Below are 21,179 nucleotides of genomic sequence, written 5' to 3'. Positions count from 1 at the left end.
ATCTGGAGGGCCGAGTTTGCCTATGCCTGACCTACAGCTTGGAATTCCCTGCCCATTTATTTTAGGCAGGAGACATTGATCTTTTGTTTTCAGCCCCTGCAAAAAACTTTGTTGGGCAAGCTAACCTAGACATGAAATGTTCATGTGTAGTTTTAATATGTATATTTGTTTCAGCACTGCTTATTTTATTTATATTTTAACTGCATGTTGATTTTTTAAATGTTTGATTTTAATTGGTATTTTTCAATAAATAATTAACAGATAATATTTTATATTATTATTTTATATTAGAGGTTTTAGTCAACTCAACACTATATAAATCTTGCTAAATTAAATATGGAAATAAAATGAACAGGTGAAGAAGGAATTATGCTCTGGAAAGGAGCAGAGGATGGCTGGGGGTGTGTGAGTGAGTCACCCAGTAGTGCTCACTGGGGCTGATGGGAACTGTAGTCCAAAACATCCAGAGGGCACCAGGTTGAGCAAACATTTGCCCAAGGGCTTTGTCAGGGATGAGATTTTAAAAGGCATTTCGAAAGGTTTAAACTCTATTGTTCTGCAAATTCAAATGGAAGTTGAGAAATCAATGCAAAGTTTTGCTTAACGCAGTTTCTGCAAGTCACGGCAACAAACAACTTGTTTGCCAAGTTGAAATTCACAAGAAGGTAAAGATTTGTCTTGCTGGATTGAAGGCAGACTGTGCATCGCTTTAAATCACACCTGCCAACTCACAGCATCTCTTCCCCACGTTTCCCAGTGTCCTTTTATTCAAGCAGACAGGTGAGATGCCAGTTTCGTTGGGCTCAGTATTTCCTTGCACTTGGGTTACCTACAACGTGGAACCAAGGTGGGGAGGCCCAAGTGCGGCACCAGCCACCTGCATGCCAGCTTTAACTAGAAGTTGATGGGAGACATTTCAGGGAGGCAAATGCATTTAAAAGACAATGAATATTTTGGCCCCGGACTAAGGCCCAGTATTGTTTCCAGCAGCAGACAACCAGATAGATGCTGCCAAACTTACAAGCGGGGCTTGAAGACAACAACTTTCCACACCTTTGTGTCTGGCATGCAGGAAATGTTGCTGAGATATACAAAGACTTTTTTTTTTTTTTACAGTGTGATGTTGTTCTTGGGAAATATTATTTTGCAGTTCCTCTTTTTGCACAGCACAACATTTGTCATGATGAAACAGCTCCTTCTCCAGCAACATGGGTGGGATTGATCTGCCTGGAGACAGGCTTAAGAAAGGACACAGTGAGAAGCCTGTGGTTCTCTGTTGGTTGACTACAACTCCCATGATGCCTGGACCACTGTCTGTGCTGGCTGGGGCTGATGGGGGTCAGAGTCCAACAACATCTGGAGGGCCACAGGTTTCCCATCCCTCCATCATACTCACACCCTGGATAAATTAATCTTGACTTTCCACAACCCCAGATGCCGAGGCTGATGGGAGATCCCAAACATCTGGAGGGCATCAGGTTGGGAAAGTCTGGATTAATCTGATACAGTTGCTACACTTTACTTCAGTTCCCCTATTACTAGACCCAGGTTAAAATATCCACTTAACCCACTGAAAAACTTTATCCTATTATCCTATAATCATTCTTTGGCTAGCAAAGGGTTTCCCAAACTTGGGTCTCCAGCTGTTTTTGGACTACAATTCCCATCATCCCTGACCACTGGTCCTGCTAGCTGGAGTTTGGGAAACCTTGGCTAGCATGAACAAGACCAAAGGGCATTAGATCTGTGCTCTTCAGTCTTGGGTCCCCTGATGTGGTTTGACTACAACTCCCTTCATCCAGCTTAGCCGATGGTCAAGGATGATGGGAATCGTAATCTAACCACACGTGGATAGGGACCCAAAACTGAAGAACACGACATTAGATGTTTCCAAAAGGACTGCAGGAGGGGGCAGGAATGGCAGCTTGCCTACTATTCCTATCAAAAGAATCATATTGGGCGAAATAAGGACACACCCTGGCACCACCCAGTCATTGTACTTCTGCCTGAAGCTGCCAAGAAGAATTGTAGCCGAGTTTCCACACTTCCAGAGGAGGGTCACAGAGTTGTTCTTTTTGTGTGTGTACATCCTATGCCCCATCTATGCCAGCCTTTGCCAACCTGGTGCCCTCCGGGTGTTTCGGACTATAATTTCCATCATGGACTGTGGGGAGCTGCATTCCAAAACATTACTGGGTGTGGCATGGATGGGGAAGGTACAATTCACCTAAGCCATGCATTTTTTTTCATGAAAAGCACAATTGTACAATGACTTCCACAGCTTGCAAAAGGAAAAAGATCTTGGGAAGCATTTGGGGGCAAATCTGTGCATACGCCGGCAGGTAGAATTACATACAGCTGCCGCCAATTTGGCAATCAGAAAGGCACTGTGGTCTTTTCAGTGTCACTGCTCAAATATTTTAATGGTTGTTAAACAGCAGCCAACGAAGTGTTTCTAGAACAAATTAAAATATAGATTTAAAAACAAGGCAATAAATGACACCCACTGGAAACAGGAAACCTAACAACAAAAGTGTGCTGAATGAACTAGTGACACATTCAGATGTCGGATACATCTCTGCCTAAGGCAGAACAATACCTCTTCCTTGGTTTTCATTGCGGACTTGATGCCATTTATGCGTGCAAGTTTTGCACATAGTGCCATCCTCATCAACATGATGTCCCATACAGTATTTCCCTTCCATTTAATCCACATTTACCATTTTCATGGATGATGATGATGATGATGATGATTACTTCTTATCTGGTTCTATTTGCTTTGTAGAACAAGCAGTGATCTATCTATCTGTTATTTTCTAAACTAGCCTCCAACTGGGTGTCCTCCAGATGTTTTGGACTACAACTCCCATCATCCCTGACATCCCTAGTCATGCTGGCTAGGGCTGATGGGAGTAGGACTCTAAAAATTTCTGAAGGCCACAAGGTTGGGGGAATGCAGTTTCCACTTTCCGACAGCAGTTCTCCAGGGTTTCAGAGAGGGGGCATTCCTAGCCCTTCCTGGAAATGTTGTGGATCTTCTGCACGCAAAGCAGATGGTCTACCACTAAGCTACCTTAAGCAAAAATCGGCTAAATACTGCCCAACTAATATGTGAAAAATGTTGTGTCTAGCATGGCTGTCAGCTCCAAGCATAAGCATTCTTATGTGTGTCCCTGGAACAGTTAGGAAGAGCCATTTCACCAGATTCCCAGGAGAAGTGACTAACACATTCAAGTACAATCCTTTTAATTTTGCTGAATCTAATCACAGTTTTGTATTAGAGCTGCCTGTCAGGTTTCATCACCAGCTAAATTATATTCCTGGAAGGAGAGCTTACTAATGGGAGACCTACTTGCCTCAGAGTATCTCAGGAAGCTTTGCACATACTTGTTCAGGTTATACAGGAAGGGGCTAAATTGAGGCAGGAGGAAAGAGGAAAGATTGGATTCCACAGAAATCCCCACCCTTATCATTTGGCTAAGGAGAAGATGCAGATTACCCTCTAGGTTTAGCTTCCCACCGAGTCAGCAATGGTGCAAACATGCATTTCCGGGACACTCACTGGGATATGCTAACTAGAAGCTCTTAACGCAAGCGGGTTACAATGTGTAGCAATATGAAAGAAACATTAATGAGATGGCAGCATTGGGCATAAGGCATTCCAAAAAACTGGAGCATCATGGTTTACCTGGTAGTAGTGACCCCTCTGCTAAAGTTTACCTAATGCTGCAATTTCTAACATTAGTTACTCCTCCCAACTGTCTCTGACTGCATAATGAGCAATAAATAACTAGTTTGTTTACTTCAGGAATGGGGAACTTGTGGTCCCTCCAGATGTTGTTGGACTACAACTTTCATCATAGCTGGTCATTTGCCACACTGGCTGGGGCAGACGGGAGCTGCAGCCCAACAACAGATTCCTCAACCTTGGTTACTTCATGCTTCCTGAGCAGGACCAGAAGGCTTTGTGCACTGCCGCTCTTGCAAGCAAAGAACGATGGGCAATTCGTGGGTCCTTCGATTTTAACGCAGAAACATGTCCAAAACTAGGGTGTCTATGATTCAGCCCCAATGGGACTTCCTTCCAGATTAAGGGTGTGTATATAGGATTACAGTCCCAGAAAAGAGAAATATAGTATATACCGTATTTTTCGCTCTATAAGATGCACTTTTTCCCTCCTAAAAAGTAAGGGGAAATGTGTGTGCATCTTATGGAGCGAATGCAGGTGGGAGGCTCTGCTCAGTGCTCCCTTTAAAGAGCCACATTCCTCCTCAGGGAAAAGCCCCCAAGAGCCGCACACATGCTCCGTGCACTCTTTAAAGGGAGCAAGGCTCTTGGGGAAGCCTTCATCCTGCTGCCCGGGAGAGGCTGCGTGCAGCTATCCCATAAGCCAGGACAGCAAGCGGGATTGCTGCGCAGTGATCCTGCTTGCTGTACTGGCTTCTGGCTTAGCCGTGTGAAGCCTCTTGAGAGCAGGGGGAGCCTTCATCCCGCTGCCCTGAAGAGGCTTCGTGCAGCTATCCCAGAAGCCAGAACAGCAAGAGGCTATCCCAGAAGCCAGATCCCTCTTGTTGTTCTGGCTTCTGGGATTCAGAATATTTTTTTTCTTGTTTTCCTCCTCCAAAAACTAGGTGCGTCTTATGGTCTGGTGCGTCTTATAGCACGAAAAATACGGTAGTTTCTAAGAGAACCATTTGGAAATGAACAGGCTGCTGCCAACCAGGAGACTTCCCGCATCTCGGAACTCTTAGGAAGCCCCACATATTACGTTCCAGTGTCGTCCCTATATTACAAAATGGAGGCTGGCAATGATAAAGGATCCACTAATTCTCAGCTAAACTTAGGATACTTTGCACAATTCCAGATGCAACTTCTACTGCTCATGAAGGGACACCTGCACCCGCTGCACAACCACAGCCATAAGAGACACAAGCGTGGTTCAAGATGGATTCAGTGTCTCTACCTGCACATTTTGGGGGAAAGGCATACAGAAGGTCCCGGGTTCAATCCCCGACAACTCCAGGAAGGGCTTGGGGAGGCCCCTCTCTGAAGCTCTGGAGAGCTGCTGCCAGCCAGTGCAGTCATTGGTCTGACTTGGTTTCCTGTGTTCCTACATAAACTAGTTTTCTGCACAGGAACAATGACCATCCACTGAAGGGAAAAGTGACATCAGAAAGCAGCTAAGTGCTTGGCTAGACATATAGCAAAGTTGCCCACACCAGGCATTTTGGTCAAAAGCAGGAAGAACCGGTCCACTGTGTGCGTGCGCATGTGTTTGTGCCACCTGCCTCTGAAAAGCCATACCGAGTGACGCTTACCTTTGACGTGGTACAGGTCTCCAAAATCAGGGGTTATCCTTGAATGAGCGCACCCATTTCCTGAAATAAGAAAAAAAATATGGTAGCATTGAATGTATCACAATGGTGATGTAGAAGCGATTGAACAAAGGATGCCCATTGTAGAGAAAATGTCCCTGAATTGAGCTACAAAAACCAGAAGGCCCTTCTTTGAATTTTGTCTCTGTCAGGAACTTACCAAGTGGCTTTTACCCTCTCAGTTATCCTCACTTCCCACATCTGCAATATGGGGATAATACTACCCATGCCAATTTACTGTTTGGGGCTTTTGTGAGGATTACAACTAGAGAATGCATGTGAAACACATTAAACATTTGAACGTGCTATACAAATGTTAAGTCTTAATATTTTTAGTTGGCATTGGGCATTTCATGGACTGACAGATATTCACAAGCCAACCAATGACAGCTTTACAGCATGAATTGCTGGGCGAGTTCTCTGAAGGGTAATTTGGCTGCTCTTAAGTAATTCTTTTTAGGACACACACCTCTTCACTCTGCTCGTACTTAGAAGACTCTGAGTTTCTACTCTCCAGCCCTAGACACTGTCACCAGCTCTGCTCCTGCAACTGCTTCAGAGGAGGGACTGATCTTTATCAAGGGCAAGGCAGCCAGCCCCACTACTGACATCAGTTGTAACTTTTGGAGCTAGAGCTTTCTTTCTTCTCCTCCTCCCTCCCCCTCCTTTTTCCTTGTGTGTCATTTAGTTTTAGATTATGAACTGGAGGCCAGGGACCATCTTAGAGTTGATCTTTGTAAGCCTCTCCAAGATAATTTTTGACTAAAGAGTATAAATGCTGTAGAATCAATCAATCAATGTCGACTTTTGGATGAAAGGATTTGCAAGAATACAATTTTTAAGATTGCGATTTGATTAAAATGCAGCAAATAGAAATGGTTGTTCGGATGACAGAAGAGGAAATGGGAGAGTTTCAGGTGCTACATTGGAAAGCACCCCAGAAGCAGGATTAAAATTGCGCAAGGGCAAAAATAGGGGACCAAACCCAAAATATATATCTGATAAGCTTGTCTTAAAGAGATGCTTTAATAGCAGTGCCAAGGAACACCTATGACTCCTAACCTTATAATGCTTGTCCCTGTCATTAAGCAACTTTCAGTTTGAAATGACTATTAAACAACGCGCAAACCAAAGCCGACACACCCTGAGAATGGGTCCCGCCTCTTCCTTGATGCCAGCATTTCCCGCAAAGTGGGCAAGACCCAAATTTGCCGATGCAAGAAAGGTTGTCTGACATGGCAGCAGATGAACCTCCCGCTCTGAAGGACAGCAAGCCTCGCTACATTCTATTCCCCTTGTATTTTACTATGTAATTCTTACTATTAAACTTGAATTTAATAAATAAATCAGTTTTGTCACATCTGTGCAAAGCTGACATAGAACAAGCAGCCCCAGTTGCTCTTGGCTCCCGGCTAGGGTTGGAGCATTTGGGCGAGCAGGTTGCAGGAAGCAGCCTCTAATTTGGAAGCAGGGAAGCTTCAGGAAGAGACATGCCTTGCTGCTCTCCAAGTTCATCCATGTCAGCATTTTTCCTGAAGACGCCAAAATCCAACTGCCTTCCATAGCAGGGAAGGGCTATAGCTCATTGGTAGAGCATCTGCCTTGCATGCAAAAGGTCCCAGGTTCAATCCTGGGCATCTCCAAGTAGGACTGGGAGAGGCTCCTGTCTGAAACCTTGGAGAGCGACTGTGGGACAGTGCTGAGCTAGATGGACTAATGGTCTGCCTTGGAATAAGGCAGCTTCCTATGTATTAGGAAAGTAGGTTAATGAAACACCAGAACAGGGTGTGGGGGAGAAGAGGGCAGATCATTCCACCTGGCAAACTGAAATGCTTGCGCTTAAGGAACGATCAGAAGAGCACAATGCTGAATTCCTCCCTGGACAGCACTGTAGTGGCAAATTCAGACAGCCAGAGCCACACACCCTTCTAAGATTATATAATCATTTTAGAAGGTTGTATCATCTCACAATTGTACAACAATAATAATTAGGGACACATTGCAACAATCACTGCAGCTCCATGTGTTGCCTTTCAGCTAGATCTACTATTTCCTGTGCACATACATGGGCAAATGATACTCAGTAGCTTCTTTCTAAGTGACTTAAGTTGCGTTTCCCTTGAAGTTCTTTTATACGTAACAGAATTTGCACTGTTTCCTTGGAATGGAAGTGCCTTGTGTTGCCAAATGCTTAGCTTTGGAGCATACAGAATGACGCAGATTCCTCCCAGTTCTTCCCACATTCCTTCTGCAAAGTGACCCTAGGAGCCCATCCTCAGGAGCTGACTCACCTCCTTTCATTCTGCTTGACCCCAAGTAGCACAAACAATGCTTGACCCCAAGTAGCTCTAGGACAATGCTGCAGAAATAGTGACAGGACTTTGACACACACACACCCCAAACCTGGACCACTGCACCTCTGTCCCTGGGGCACCCAATGAACTTGAATAGTGGGACATTCGGGATACAAAAAATACTTTTTCACACAGATCATTCAGGGTACAGCCGTCCTAGGCCTCCAGCATGAGCCACTGAAAATCAACAATGCAAAAACACTCGATGCCAGTACATCCCTGGATAGCTCAGTTGGTTAGATCGTGGTGCTAATAATGCCAAGGTTGCAGGTTCGATCCTCGTATGGGACAGCTGCATATTCCTGCATTGCAGGGGGTTGGACTAAGTGATTCTCAGGGTCCCTTCCAACTCTACTCTACAGTTCTATGATTCCTATGGAAGTGGAGTGAGCAGGGATGGGGGAACCTTGTACCCGAGGGGCAAAGACAGCCCTCTATCTGGCTCCCTTGGCCACACCTCTCACAAGCCTCACTTCCCTCCCAAAATGTTTTTACCTGACTCAGAGTGCTTCCTGCTTGCTTGGATGGAGGACAGAAAGGGGTGTGGGGGTTTCTGCAGAAACTAGCCTAATGCATGAAGGATAAAATTTGCATTAATTGCTCCACCCACTTTTGCCTCTGTCCCGTCCACTGCTTGCATACGACCCTCAGAAGGCTTCTCAGAAAGGAATGGACCCTTACACTGATTTTCTTTTTGGTGCCCTTATAGTAGGGAGATCATCTATATGTGGCTGAATCTTGAGACCAGAAGGCAAGAGTGTGGAATGATGCTCTTAACCAATTCATTGTTTATGTCATTTGGTGTGGGTGTCTGTACAGGGAGTGGCTATTTATAATTTCCAGTGCTCAAGATGAGGCCCACCCAGAATTTAAGAGTTCTGAAGATGAGAGTTTCACCACCTGATCTCTTTTGCTACCTGATTCTAGCAAAGAAATTCCCCAGAATCATAGTTTTTCAAGAGGGCAGAGTTAGGGTTAGAAGACAGGAAGAGCTGGGAAGTCCTGCCAGTCTCAAAACTACAGTTCCCAGGAAGCCCCAGGGAAACGTCATTCTCCAGATCTACTTGAAAGCAGGTTTCAGCCTTTTGATACATCTGCCCAGAGCATCTGGGTGGTGAAATTAAAACCATTATTTGTGACTCTGACCACTGAAGTACAACTGACTCATGTTTTTGCCCTCCCACATACTCTCATGTGGTTCTGAGTGAAACTGCAGCTGCTGTTTGAGCTGTGGTTTTCTATACAGGACAGACATGGAAAGTCACTCTGGCTCTGCCAGTTTGTCAAGCTCAAAAGGGAATGAGAAGTCCTTCTACTAGAAAGGCTGCTACACCTGTTATCAAAAGAGCAAGTGAGCAATTTTATGTACTCAAAAATTTCACAAAATAAGCCAGCCATGCATTTCTTTTAATTGATTGGGAAATGTAGCAGGAATTTTCACAGTACAGATTTTCTCTTCTAACAAGTCTGTGAAATTACTTAAGAGGCAGAGCATCTGCCCTGCAAGCAGAAGGTCCCAGGTTCCATCTTCAGGTGGGGCTGGGAGAGAACCTTGCCTGAAATCATGGAGAGCTGCTGCTAGTTAGTGTCGACCAGGGTTTCCCAAAGATGCGTCTCCAGCTGTTGTTGGACTACAACTCCCAGCATCCTTGACCACTGGTCCTGCTAGCTAGGGATGATGGGAGTTGTAGTCCAACAACAGCTGGAGACTTAAGTTTGGGAAACACTGGTGTAGACAACACAGAGCTAGATGGACCAGTGCCTTGACTCCAGGCAGCGAGTATCTGTGACAAGTCAAAACACTGTATTTTCCAAACTATTTCAATTGCTAAAGCTCCATTGTGCGCTCACTATGACAGGTACCAGTGATGCAATATGCCCAGTGAGGGGAAAATACACTAATCATATTTATGTGTGACGTTACTCCGTGTCATTGTTCTCCAGTGGGTGTGCACTTCCTTCTTGCAGCACAATTAAGCAAATCTCACCGAGAGGAGAGCAATGCAAATCCCAGCAAGTGTTTCAATCGTTTAAAGATGCTATCACTGGAGAAATCAGGGTATTTGCCTTATGTAACTGTTAGCACACATTCACAAAGGATTTTGTCACCTGCGGCATGTGGGGAAATGCTTCACAACCTCAATAACATCTCTGACTTCTGCTATTTGCAGCCAGTCAATACACTGGGTCAACTTTATTTAGACCGACCAGCTGAGACCTCCAGCTTAGGGCATCGTACTGGTTTGCACACTGTAAGCACAAACGTCCTGGGTCAAGCTTTTCCCACATCCTTTAAGTGTTTTGAACACGAGATAGATGAGAACCTACTGTACATCTGCAATAGCTCAGCACTAGTTTCTGACTCCCAGCAGCAACCAAAAATTCTCTCTTCTAAACGGAGGTGCAGAAGTGAATGAAACTTAGCGTCCTGGGGTGGAACATAGTTCTGGTACCAAAAAGAAATTCCTCGGCTGAGCACACAACACAGAGTAGGGCTGAGCCAAAATACCATTCCCAATTCATGGGGTGAACGACTCTGGAATGTTGCTGGTGACATTGGAAGTTATCTAATCAAGAGGTCATCAGGGTGTGGATAACTGTGACAAGGCTATCTCCACTGAAGTTATGCAGACCTGGGGTTACAACATAGCCCAGGATTTCCCAACCTGGTGCTTTCTCCAGATGTTCTGGCCTACAACCACCACTAGTCTCGGCAAGCATGGCCAATGGTCTGGAATGATGAGAGCCTTGGCCCCAAAACAACTGGAGGGCACCAAGTTGGGGAAAGTTGGCATACTGCATTGGCTCTCTTGGCTTGCCATACCAGAAACTACCTGAGTCAGCATTAAAGTTGGGGGTTTTTTTTGCTTATACAACCTCTATGTGGCTTCCTCTTCATGACAGCTGCCATAACCCTTTCTGCAGTGTAGGATACAGAAGGGCAACTTTTGCCAACCTGGCGCCCTCCAGATGTTTTGGATTCCAGTTTCCATATGCTGGCAGGGGCTGATGGAAGCTGGAGTTCAAAAGATCCAGAGGCACCAAGGTGTGGCCAGAAGTACATCTAATAGCTGCAGCCAGCCCAAGCCCACTTGCCTCCAGATGCAGATGAAACAGAGATTAGCATTACGAGCAAGGGAGGTTTGAACCCATGGCCTTTGGGGAATGCTGCCCTAGCAGTTTCTATGCATCCTAACTCAAAGATGCCTCTGGATCTACCTGTATGTGTGGGAGTTAAAACTAAAGGCAACAGCTTAAAATGCCTGCATTCCAAATTACCTGGAGAGCGAAAAGGATCATAGCTCAGTGGTAGAGCATCTGTCTTGCATGCAGAAGATCCTTGGTTCAAACTCTGCCATATCCAGAGTTAAAGAGGGGCTGGGAATGTCCCCTATCTAAAACCCAGTCAGGGTAGACAATACTCAGCTGGAGGGACCTGTTAATTATTCCTATGTTGCAAAAGGTGGTGATACAAAGCAAATCCTATGAATCAAGTAAATTAAGCAACCCAACAGATGACCTCATGTTTCTTTCCCTCACTCACTTCATTCCCTGACTCTTTTTTCTAGTCTCCTCTAGAAGAAGACACCAAAGAGCTTCACACCTGTATTGGTCACAGGCTGTGTGCCTAGAAAAGAAGTGCAACAGGCAGATATTCAACCAGGTACAGCTACACCCTCCACTGCTACATCTGTTGGATTCTTGCCTATTTCACAGCAGCTCAAGGCACCGATCCTGTCAGGGAGAAAAAAGACTGGCACAGCTACATGCCAAAAGCAGCATTGCCTTACATCACCTCCAAACATCCTCTCATACTATCAAGGAGACCTTGGCTTTGTACACGCCATACATTTAAAACACATGGTTTTTCCTCCAAAGAATCCTGGGAACTGTAGTACTTCCCCTCCCTGAGCTACAATGCCCACGACTCTTTGAGGGAAGACATGTGCTTTAAATGTATGGTGTGTATGGAGCCTCAGTTGCTATGATGTAAAGGTAAAGGTAAAGGGACCCCTGACCATTAGGTCCAGTCGTGACCGACTCTGGGGTTGCGGCGCTCATCTCGCTTTATTGGCCGAGGGAGCCGGCATACAGCTTCTGGGTCATGTGGCCAGCATGACTAAGCCGCTTCTGGCGAACCAGAGCAGCGCACGGAAACGCCGTTTACCTTCCCCCTATTTATCTACTTGCACTTTGACGTGCTTTCGAACTGCTAGGTTGGCAAGAGCAGGGACCAAACAACGGGAGCTCACCCCGTTGCGGGGATTCGAACCGACAACCTTCTGATCGGCAAGTCCTAGGCTCTGTGGTTTAATCCACAGCGCCACCCGCGTCCCTTGCTATGATGTAAAGCAGCATATAAATGGCTGAAATAAACATACATTCATACATATAACAGTGCTGCATGTAACACTGACACAGAATTTCACAGCTGAAAGTGCCTTGTAGATAACAGTGGATCAGTAGATACCAGAAGGTGAGAGGAAAATAGGATTAAATGATGGCATGCCAACATTTCACCAGCCCCATATTCCCATGCTTTTAACAGCATCTTGATCTACAAAATTAACACAGAGCCCCACTTTCCTCCACGCAGAAGATAGCACCTCCTTACCCATTCTTACAAACCAAGGGTGACCTTCAAGGTTAGCCATGCTCAAAGCAGGCCCACTGATACTAATGGCCACGACTAACTGAGGTGCATCCATTTCAATGGGTCTACTCCTAAGTAGAATTTAGCTGCACACAGCCAAAGGAACAGTTGAAAAGGCACAAGCGCAGGCCAGACCATGCTCCCCATTGCGGTCAGTTGGCAATTCTTCCTCATCTATTGTTATGATTTGATGGGGCCTTTTCCCACATTAAGGAAGAGCGCACAGCAGCTGCAAACCCAACCTCTTGGGCTTCCTTGTCAGATCGCGTCTGCAGCGCCCAGAAATGCAAACGCCACAGCTGCTTTAGCAGGAACCTACTCACCTAAAGCAAAGCTCCACGAGCAGAGAATCAGGACCAAGGCAAGCTTCCCCATGTCTGCGGCTCTTCCTTTTCCCAGCCAGCACAAGACAGCAGAACTTCACCTTCTGCTTTTAAGAAGAGCGCGGCCAGCCAATGAGAGCGGCCAAGCGCCCCTCGGGGGTGGAACCTCGCCTCGCCTTTCCGAACAGCTGATTACCGTATTTCGCAGCGGAGAGGCGGAGTTGGCTTGACTCCAGCCGGCGCTTGGCGCTAAAGGACGCCGATGGTGCGCTCCTAAAGACGCGTCTACTCAAAAGTAAACCCCGTTGCACTCGATGGGGTTTAGACGCAGGTAAGTGGGTGTAGGGCTGCAAGCGCTTTTCTTGACTGAGCGCTTTAGTGCATTCGTACCCCTTAGCTCAAGATGGCATGCGTGGTTCTCTCCCCCTCCCCATTTGATCCCAACAACAGCCCTGTGAGGTAGGCTAGGCTGCTGCGAGGCAGGGGTTGACCCAAGATCACCCAGTGAACTGGTCTCCCAAGTCCTAATACACCACGCTGGCTCTAACCACTACACTCTCCTTTCCTACTGCAACGTCCGCGATGCGGAGAGGGTTTTTAATTTTATTCTTAGCTTCATGGCATGCATCTCCCCACCGCTAATCTGTTCCCTCTGAGGATACTGAAAATAAATATTTGGGGCTTGAGAAGACTAGATTCCTCACCCCATATCACCCTTATTATAATCCCTCTTCCTCAGTTGCTGATAGCCCAACATTCTCTCCACCCTGGACGTCTGCAGGTCTTTGTCAGCCCCAAAAATATTCATTTCAAATATTTCTTGGTTGCCCTCCTCATTAAGAGATTCCAGAGTGGCGAATAAAAGCATGAATAAAATAAATCCACACCTGCATATAAGCATTAAAAATGCAAAAAAAAAAAAAAAAAAAAAAAAGGGACAAAATACAACAACAAAAATGCAAAAACCAAAACCAGACTGGAAACATAAATCTTTATAAATAGAATTTATAAACATATGTTTCTACATGATTATGGGGGAGCATTCCAAAGAGCCTTATTAATACTGATACCAATTAATAGCATCAGTTATTAGATTGAATTACTATTAATAAAAAGTACTATTTTAATAGTAATAACACCTTAATAATACGAATACAAGGAGGGCCTTATTAACAACTGAGTGGTCAGTGTGGTGCAATTAGAGAGCTGGCTGGACTGGGACCTGGGAGACCAGGGTTCAGATTGAAGCACACTGGGTGGCCTTGACCTCACAGGCTTGTTGTGAGGAAAAAATGGGGAGGGGAAGAACCATGTACACCACCTCAAGCTCCCCGGAGGAAGAGGTTGTATATTCATGTAATGGATAAATAAATACTTCCCTTTTAGGCAAGACCAAGGATTCACCTGAATCCAGCCTCCCACCAATAGGAGTTATCCAGTGATTTCCACTGATGAATCACTTCCCTTAAAATATGTTGAAAACAATTTCACAGAAAAATCACTGGCAATTAAAAGCAATTTAAAAAAGACACCATGCAGTAAAAAACAATTGCATCAACGAGAACAATTTCCTATGTAAAAACAGTTTCACATCCAGTACAGATACAGGGAGGGATAAGTATCTCCACACTTCAAAGGCTTGTGGGAGAAGGAATGTCTTCAACAGGCACTGGAAAAGCCAATAGAGAGGTTCCTGTCTGCTGATATGTAAATTGTGTCCATCCTCTTTCCTTCTCCCTTTGCCAAAATGTTATCATTAACCCTCCCCCACCCTCTTGGCATGCTTGAAATGCATGCAGGAGTCCCTCATAGTTTTACCTCCTACACTTACAGGTGTATCCAGATCATGACTGAGTGAGGATGCATGGAAATTGCCAGGTGGGTTGAATTGCATTCCCCAGAGGCAGATGGTTCAGACCATGCTCGTGGTGACCACCTGTGCTCCTCCAGCATCAGGGATCGGGAGCCTTTTTTTTTAAGCCATAGGGCCACATTCCCTTGCAAACAAACTTCTGGGGGCCAGATGCCAGGGGTGGGCGGGCCAGATGCAAATCTTTGTCCAACGGTAAAGCTTCCAGACTGTTGCTATTTTCAGGTGGGATTCAGTCACAAACCGGTAAATTCAGGTTGCATAGTTAAAGCCATTTTCAGAACTCTGGTGCCACAAACAAGCTTCACTGATTTTTTTTTTGCCCCCCCCCCCCCATGTGATGGGGAAATGCACAGGAAAATGTGAGGTGACGTTTGCTTTTGTACAATGCAATGGTCATCTTGCGAACGGGGCATCTTGCAAACAAAGCAGGTTGCCTGGAAATGCTCAGGGTTACACTCCAGCCTTGTAGAAGCCGGAGGTTTAAAAACACATCTCTCTTCATCGCCCTTCCAGGCAAACAGGAGAGATTAGCGCAGTTCAAAGACACATTACAACAGCCAGGCAAAAAAAGCACTCAAGGAGGGCGTGGCCAGGGGAGGGTCTGTGCTCTGGCTTCCAACTCCCATTGGCCTCGGTCCAGTAAATCTGAAGGAGCGTCTCCGCCCCCATCGTTCTGCCCGGACACTGAGGTCCAGTGCCAAGGGCCTTCTGGCAGTTCCCTTGCTCCGAGAAGCCAAGTTACAGGGAACCAGGCAGAGGGCCTTCTTGGTAGTGGCACCCGCCCTGTGGAACGCCCTCCCAGCAGATGTCAAAGAGAAAAACAACTACCAGACTTTTAGAAGACATCTGAAGGCAGCCCTGTTTAGGGAAGCTTTTAATGTTTAATAGGTTACAGTCATACCTCTTGTTACGTTTGCTTCAGGTTAAATCTTTTCAGGTTGTGTCCCGCGGCGACCCGGAAGTACCGGAAAGGGTTACTTCTGGGTTTTGCCGCTCGCACATGCGCAGATGCTCAAAATGACGTCACGCGCATGCGCAGAAGCAGCGAATCGTGACCCGCGCATGCAGAGACGCGGGTTGCGTTCTGCTCATGTTGCAAACGGTGCTCCGAAACGGATCCCGTTCACAACCAGAGGTACCACTGTATTGTATTTTAATATTCTATTGGAAGCCACCCAGAGTGGCTGGGGAAACCCAGCCATATGGGCGGGGTATAAATAATAATAAATTATTATTATTATTATTATTATTATTATTATTATTAAGCCCACACAGCATGGCCAATGAGGATGTTGGGGCGGAGTCAGCAACATCTGGATCGCCACTGTCCCTGTCCCTGATCTACCAGTTTGTTAACATAAGCCATTTAAGCAAGACTTCAGCCACATATAGATTAGGATCAGTGTAGGAATCCAGCTAAACAAAACATGATATGTGAATCTGGCAAAGGCTGCTAGATACATGGCTAGCCCCATCCTTGTGCATCCTGTGCTGGGCCATCAAAAAGGGTATGCTGTATCCCAGGTCTTTTTATATTGGACAGAGACAGCCTGGGCGCTGTCCTCCCCACACTCTCATCACCTCCAGTTTAGATTACAGCAATTTGTTACACAAGGGATTTGTATGTGTACATTCTGCAGCATGTGACTGATGCAATAATATTGCATTAGTGGTGTATTCATACTGGACTGTCCACACATCCTTCCACTTTCTGCAGTGCTTCCCCAATGCTACTGCGCTCTTGCCACCTGGAGGGGCACTCCTGCAACACAGCACAACAAAAGCAGTGATGGTGCAAGGAAAAATAATTATATATGAAAAGAGAATTCCTGGGTGCCAATACCCAGGGATGGAGAAAGTACTCTTTGGTGAGAACCCCAGCAGAGATTTAAAGTCACAAAATATGCAGCAAAACAAAGTGTGGAAATATAGGCTGTTAGACCTTCAAAACTGAGAGTTCCAAAACTTCCCTGTTCCCCTGGCATGGGGGGGGGGGACGACCCCATACATCTGGTAAGTTAAAAATGGTTTACTTACAAACTCTCCAAAGGTAAGGTTCATGTGATTTTCCATACAGCATTGAGAAAAAGTGTTACAGGCAGTAAAATCTGGCTTAGTTACAGTTCCTAAATTATTTGCTATAGAACTCAAGAATGGCTTGTGAGAGCCATGCGGTTTGAGCTGCAGCAACCAGCAAAGATTTCCTCGCATGCTGAGCTTCTCAGGTAGACTGGGGGAACAGAGGCTTAATTACCTAGTCCCTCCCAAGGTGAGCTAAGCCTGATGGGACAGCTTACTCTTTGAACTTAACCCCTTCATGCATTAGTTAGACTTAGGGATGTTGGTTATTATGAGGCTAGTTATCTCACAACCAACACAGAAGGAACCAGTGGCAATTGGTCTATTAGGCCAAATGGGGCACTGCTCCACCAACATCAGGCCTCCCTCAGCCAATCCCTCTGACCTGCCTGCCTTCTTGTATACAGCAACTCCGGAGGGGTAGCACAGCATGTCAGTTTCCTCCCTAAGTCTTGGTGTTGCTCTTGTAGGACTCAGCAAGGAGGAGGATGGGTACCAAACCAGAAGTAGTTGGCTCTACCTGTCATTGGCTCTGGCTCCACCTGCTGTTGGTCTCCCTGCTTTCTGCCCTACGTGTCCCAATTGCCACCAACTATCGTGGTTCGAATCCCCACAACGGGGTGAGCTCCCGTTGCTCGGTCCCTGCTCTTGCCAACCTAGCAGTTCGAAAGCACGTCAAAGTGCAAGTAGATAAATAGGCACCCCTCCGGCAGGAAGGTAAACGGCATTTCCATGCGCTACTCTGGTTCACCAGAAGCAGCTTAGTCATGCTGGCCACATGACCTAGAAGCTGTACACCGGCTCCCTTGGCCAATAAAGTGAGATGAGCGCCACAATCCCAGAGTCAGTCACGACTGGACCTAATGGTCAGGGGTCCCTTAACCTTTTCATCACTGAAAGAAACCCTGGAACACTAGTGGTATAAAAAGTTGCCATCATGAGCACAAACCATCAAGAATGTACAATGAAAAGGATGTTTGCGGGGTGTTGGGGTATTATAGATTGTATAACGAAACAGGAGTGTATTGAACTATTCTACAATGAGCAGCAGAGGGTGCTACAGACCAAGTTTGTGGTACAGACAGGGATGGGCAAATCCATCACTTTCAGTTTCTCATTTTTCCATTTTTAACTTCAGTTGTCCACAATTCCACTTTAACGTGTGGTTTTTTAATTTTTTTAAAAAAAAGTATTCATGAAAATTCACCAGCATTTTTATACCCAGGTTTGTATGCATTGCTGCTTGATATATTCAGTCTTGCCGGCAGGTGGGAGACATGTTAAATATTACCTGTGACATTTGCACTGGGAATCCTTTTCCACCTATGAAAAAGCTCACATGTGGTTTCCCCAACATGGGCAAAGATCAGGCATCAGACTATATTACATTGCAGACACAATCACCCATATGACCGCCTATATTTCGCTCCCAAATGAGTTTTAAGTCCAACATAGAGCCTCTGGTGTAGATTCAAAGTTCCTTATATAAAACTGCAACTGAACATATACTATATCTCATATTAAAGCACCAGATCACAGGTTTTGTAAGAGGCGTAGTGGCCTGGGCACAGATCTGTGGATGCAACAAAAGTTGGGCTACGAGATGAAAACCAAACCGTGCCATTTTCTTGCTGCGTGGTTTTGCCTTAAATCCAAAAGGTCCCACATTTGATCCCCAGCATCTCCTGGTGTTGCTAAGAAAAGCTACTGCTTGAAAACCCAGAGAGCCACTGCCAGTCAGAGTAGACAAGACTGAGCCAGATGGACCAGTGGCCTGACAAAATATAAGGCAGCTTAGTGTCCTATTTTTGTTGGTGATACAAATCCTCTTTTCCTGCAATGCCTATCCTACTCGCTGGGCAGAAGCGGCAGCAGATAAAAAGGCCATTCCGCTGACATTGCAGGAGCGCATCTCCAAGCATAATTTGAGCATGCATGCGCTGCCTGGCTCCTTTTATAGATTGGGAAACAGTTTTGCTCCCTTTGATTTCCCCCCTGGGATTTTGCAATGGTTTCTTTAAGCTGTTTAGTGCCTTGGAAGGTGCCTCCTCCATTTGCAGCCTGTTCCAACAGCTAATCATGCTTGTTACAGAATAATCTGTGGCTCTTTTCTAATTGGAAGATGCCCCTTCCCTTTGGGGGAAGGGCAGCAGTTCAGCAGTAGAGCATTTGCCATGCATGAAGATGCTCCCAGATTCTGGGGAGGCCAGCCCATTTGAACAAGTGGGGCACTGCCCCACCAAGATCAGCCTGCCCCTACCTGCCTACCTCCTTACTTACAGCCTGTCTATGGGGCAGCCCTGACTGTCAGCCGCCTCCTCATTTTTAGCATTGCCTTTGCAGATTTCAACAAGGAGGAGGAAGTCAATGATGGAGAGCAGAGCCAGGAAGTCCATTGTTGCCAAGACCACGTCCTGTTCTAAATAGGAAGTCTTTTATAGCTCTTCCTGCCTCAGAGGAGCCAATAGCTAACCTGGGTGGGTGAGGGCAGTCCAGAAACCAGGAACACTACCAAGAGGAAAATTCTGTATTCTTGGTGGTGACTCACCACCCAAGGCACTTATATGAAGAGCTAAGAGTTCTTGCATTGCAGCCCCAGTGCTCTCAATTCAAGAGCAAGTTTTTAGTTCCTTCTCCCACTCCCAGTTGTCAGTTTCTCCATTCATGTTGCTTCCGGATAACCTGTTTATCGAGTATCCGCCATGGTTTCTTTGCAAGATGTTAGATGATGTCAGCAGATTGAGCAATCATTCCAATTTCTTTGTGGGGAGGCTATATTCCTTATCACAAAAAGTGCAGTTTTGGGAGGACGTGGGTTTGTAGTGCCAGTGTGGTGTAGTGGTTAAGAGCGGTAGTCACGTAATCTGGGTAACCGGGTTCGTGTCTCCGCTCCTCCACATGCAGCTGCTGGGTGACCTTGGGCCAGTCACACTTCTTTGAAGTCTCTCAGCCCCACTCACCTCACAGAGTGTTTGTTGTGGGGGAGGAAGGGAAAGGAGAATGTTAGCCGCTTTGAGACTCCTGAAGGGGAGTGAAAGGCGGGATATCAAATCCAAACTCTTCTTCTTCTTCTTCTAGTGCAAGAGCACCAGATCAACTTTAATTCCACAACCTGATTGGCTGCTATCACATGCCAGTGGCAGTGGGTACCTTCAGGAGCTATGGTTGCAGGCGGTCTAAACCACTCACAAAAATACTCACAAATGGAGGCAGGGTTGCTGGTGCAGCAGAGTTCAAGCCATCCAAAGTCAAGCACAGCGAATCAGTCTAGGTCCAAACATAATCCAAAAGCAACGTCAGGAAACAGTTCATGCTCAATATCACAAAAAGTTCAGCAAGAGATAGGAGCAAAGAGTCAGAGCCCTGTGCTGTTTCCAGCGAGTAGAAGACTCAAGAGGAATATCTAGTCTGGCCTCTGTAGGAGACTAGCAACCAAACCTAACAAATGCATGTTCTTGCTAGTTGGTATGAAAAGCGGCTAATACCACAAAGCAGTATTGCTGATAGGCAAATACTCACACCATAGAAATACAATTGGTAGAGAGGGCTTGATGTGATGTCACTTCCCCTCCTCGCCAGGAGAGGAAGGAACTTACAGCATTTCCTGTTCCTCTCTCCCCCACTGCCTTTGACCAGCATTGGATGCAGAGATGCCTCTGCTTTCCCCACCTTTAGGCACATGCCTAAAGCTGGTTATACTGTTAACTGCTGATATTGCTATGATCCCATACATGATTATAAAGTAAGTAAATCTATTTTTTAAACTTACTTGACAAGTTGTTGCCTGATTCTTTATTAAGTGGTATAAGAAAGGGGAGCCAGCTTACTTCATATCTAGACTTGCTCAAAACTGCTTTTAATTTTACTGCCAAGGATGGGAGTTTGAAACTCTATTTAATCCACACACGTGGATGCCTGGAAAGATAAATTGCAATTAATACATCCTTTCCTACAAATGAAAACCCATCCCACAACCTCCTGGACCACATCCTGACCACAGCTGTTCATAAAAAAAATTAGTTTCCGGGATTGTTTACTCCCAGGCATACAAGTCGACCATCAGTTCCAGCTTTTCAGATGCATACTATGATATCACTCTTCAGCTTGAACCCAAATCTTTGGCCACTATTGTTATTGAGGACTGCAGTGGTGGTGATTCCATCTCCTTCTCTGACCACTCCAGGGATGAGTCCAGCAAGTTCTTCCAACCTGGAGGACTCCTAAAGAGTTCGATCCCCATTTGGGACAGCTGCATGTTACAGCAGTTCTCAACCTGTGGGTCCCCAGATTTTGTTGGACTACAACTCCCATCATCCCTGAGCTCTGGCCTTGCTAGCTAGGGGTGATGGGAGTTGTAGTTCAACAACATCTGGGGTTGAGAAAGGCTGGTAACTCTAGAATTCTATGATTCTATGTCAAATGCTAATACTGAACTCAGTTCTCCAAGAACTGCTCCTTATGTATCTCCACTCAGGTGCCAGAGGGAGGTATTTGTAGGCTCAGGCAAGGACCCTGGCTTT

General features: G+C 45.8%; 1 protein-coding gene across 1 annotated transcript in view; it reads right to left on the bottom strand.

Annotated features, from left to right (window-relative positions):
• The window catches only part of LOC308482552 (digestive cysteine proteinase 1-like), a 31,277-nt gene extending 18,418 nt beyond the window's left edge, over positions 1-12,859 (bottom strand). The window contains exons 1-2 of the mRNA XM_081015764.1: positions 12,708-12,859; positions 5,320-5,379 (exon numbers count right to left, since the gene is read on the bottom strand). Coding sequence (XP_080871890.1) covers positions 5,320-5,379; positions 12,708-12,759 — 112 coding nt within the window. The 5' untranslated portion in view covers positions 12,760-12,859. The remainder of the gene's footprint in view (positions 1-5,319; positions 5,380-12,707) is intronic.
• Between the last annotated feature and the right edge of the window lie 8,320 nt (positions 12,860-21,179).

This window comes from Podarcis pityusensis, assembly GCF_964106645.2.
Source record: "Podarcis pityusensis genome assembly, chromosome: 8".
Classification (NCBI taxonomy): domain Eukaryota; kingdom Metazoa; phylum Chordata; class Lepidosauria; order Squamata; family Lacertidae; genus Podarcis; species Podarcis pityusensis.
This window is presented reverse-complemented; position numbering and strand designations above follow the sequence as displayed.